Source organism: Drosophila willistoni (genome assembly GCF_018902025.1).
Source record: "Drosophila willistoni isolate 14030-0811.24 chromosome 2R unlocalized genomic scaffold, UCI_dwil_1.1 Seg167, whole genome shotgun sequence".
NCBI classification, from domain to species: domain Eukaryota; kingdom Metazoa; phylum Arthropoda; class Insecta; order Diptera; family Drosophilidae; genus Drosophila; species Drosophila willistoni.
The window spans coordinates 19,857,271-19,860,204 of NW_025814050.1; the positions used below are offsets into that span (position 1 = coordinate 19,857,271).

General features: G+C 44.4%; 1 protein-coding gene across 1 annotated transcript; it reads left to right on the forward strand.

The window, feature by feature from the left end:
- The first annotated feature begins 280 nt into the window (after positions 1–280).
- On the forward strand, positions 281–2,589 carry LOC6642444 (protein odd-skipped). The gene is made up of 2 exons (XM_002065452.4): positions 281–815; positions 919–2,589. The coding sequence occupies exons 1-2, from the start codon at positions 743–745 to the stop codon at positions 2,094–2,096; spliced, it is 1,251 nt and encodes a 416-aa protein (XP_002065488.1). The 5' UTR covers positions 281–742; the 3' UTR covers positions 2,097–2,589.
- Positions 2,590–2,934: the final 345 nt, after the last annotated feature.

The following is a 2,934-nucleotide window of genomic DNA, read 5'->3' on the forward strand; positions in this document are numbered from 1 at the left end:
GAACTCGATTGTGAACCCAATTTTCAACCCGGACCACGTTCCATCATCATGATGATCCTACTACATGGACTACATATGGACACGCGCAACAAAAAGATACGGCAGCAGCCAATCGGAGAGCTTCACTAGGCAGGTAGGCGTGGACCCAGTATCTACCATTTCCAAATAAATTCAACCCCGTCGAGCAGCAGCAACAACAACAACACCAACACCAACAACAACGACAGCTGCTGCTGCTGCTGCTGCTGCTGCTATCGCTGCCGTTGGCTAGGGAGGAGGCTCTGGCTCTGGGTCTCTGTGTGGCTGCTGCTTCTCTTCAAAACCGGTCGGCAAGTCGTCAGTTGCATTCAGTTATTAACGAGCGCTACTCACAGCTACAGCAACAGCAGCAGCCAGCAGCCAGAAGTCACTTCACTCAACGCACACACGAACACACACACATACAGTGTAAGAGAGATAGCGAAAGAGAGTGGGAGTGAGAGTGAGATAGCAAGTTGAGTATCAACTCGTCTACCGATTTTCACTAGTTTGAGTCGGAGAGAGTTCAACCTCAAGCCAATTCAGTTCATGTCGAGACGTTGAAGTAGAAAGAACGTCGTTTGAGTTGCTCTGTAAAAAAAAAAGGGAAACAAATTCAAACGACAACGTGAAAGAAAAAGTGACGTAAAAATATATATACCAAAAATATAGTGAAAAGTGCATTTTGACGAGAAAATTTGTAAGCAAACACAACTAAGGAATAATGTCTTCCACATCGGCCTCACCCATCAGCAACATAACAGTGGATGACGAACTTAATTTGAGCAGAGAACAAGGTAAATTTCCACCGACGGTGAATCAATTATTTCACTCGTCCAATTCACTTTGAAAGTTCTTTATCGCTAACTGACTTTGTGATTTATTTTATTGAATTTCTAGATTTTGCCGAAGACGATTTCATTGTGATTAAAGAAGAACGCGAGGGCAGCTTATCGCCAATGTTAACACCGCCGCATACACCCACAGAGGAGCCGCCTCAAAGGCGTTTGCCTGTCGAGGTAGAATCAAATGGTTATCCCATGCGACACATGCACTACCAGCAGCAGCAACAACAGCAGCAACAGCAACAACAACAGCAGCAACATCGCCTCTGGCTTCAAATGCATCCACAACATGCAGCCAATCCCCAGCATTATCCAGTCTATGCAGCCAGTCAAGCCAATCAAGCGGATCATGTGGCCATGCAACAGCATATAATGAATCAATGGATACGCAATGCAGCCCTCTATCATCAGCAACAGCAACAGCAGCAGCAGCAACATCCCGGTCATCATATGCCCCATCATATGCCTCATCATCATGCGCATCATCCTCATCATCATCATCATTCGGGACGTCCTTATGCCGGTCCTACTGGACTGCATAGTCTGCATGTTGCCGCCATGGCTGCCGGTCGCCACTTTGCCTCGCTGCCCCGCGGCGGAGCTGGTGGTGCAGCCGGTGGAGGAGCAAGTGGTGCAACGGGAAGCGGCAGCTCTCGCCCAAAGAAGCAATTCATTTGCAAATATTGCAATCGCCAGTTTACCAAATCCTACAATCTACTCATCCACGAGAGAACCCACACCGACGAGCGCCCCTATTCCTGTGACATTTGCGGCAAGGCCTTCAGGAGGCAAGATCATTTGCGGGATCACCGTTACATTCACTCCAAGGATAAGCCCTTCAAGTGCAGCGATTGCGGCAAAGGCTTCTGCCAGTCGCGCACTTTGGCCGTCCATAAGGTCACCCATTTGGAGGAGGGACCACACAAGTGTCCCATTTGCCAGCGTAGTTTCAATCAGCGAGCCAACCTCAAGAGTCATCTGCAGAGCCACAGCGAGCAGGCCAGCTCCAAGGAGAACCAGGCGAATCATCATACCTCAGCGGCAACGGGAACTCAACCCTTGACATCGAATCAAGGGGAACAGTTGCAAATGCCGCATTCTCATCCTCATCATCAGCCAGTTCTAGATCTTTCCTCCTCCTCCGCCGCCACATCTGTCTCTGCCTCATCTACGCCTGCAACCGAGAAACCCAAACGTCAGGGTTTCACCATAGATGAGATCATGAGCAGATAAAGCAATCCAGATGTAGACATAACAACTTCTTGGTTTATGTTTTCGTTCGGAACTAAAGTTCTAGAACTTGTCTGGATACCGCCGCCAGGCATGGGTAATGCCTGGCCAGGATTTGACGCTCTCAAGCTTGTCCAGGTCCAGCTCCAGCTCCGGCTGTCCAGCTCTCGCTCTGCGCACCCAGTGATGAAGTCATTAGAAGCTAGTGCTAAACAAAAGGTCGTCGTCCAATTTAAGTGTCGTCGCCCTTTGTCGCAAAATGCCAAAGCAACAAAGTATTGCAACAAATTGAAACCAATCAACAACTAATTGAACATGTATCAAATGTAACTGTAACCATATATAGTTTAATTATATATATATTATATAGCTTATGTTGTACCTTATAGCCTTAAATAGTTCACTTTGTTTTCTGTAATAATAGTTAAAAAACGAAATACCACAAACCTCAACCGAAACATATTAAACAACCCTCGCTCTTGGTTATTACATCAAAGACTGTTTCCAATTTTTTGTTTTTTTCAATGAATTATGAACCAAAAATCTTGCAGATTATACGGATTCATAATAAAACAAAAACAAAATACAAACCCAAGCAATTTAAGTGTTGATTTTGATTTAGATCATTATTCTCTATACATATATATTACATATATTACACAAAGATACAACGATCTCATTGTCTTAGTTAAGTAAAAATAAATAATATTATTTAAACGAAATTTTTATTGTTTGTTTCTTTACTATGGGTAAAAGGAAATTAAAGTTCGATCTCGAACTAATCATAGAGAGGATTAGTTTTAATCTCTAATGAAGAAGTTTTCTGCATTTTATGTTCTCA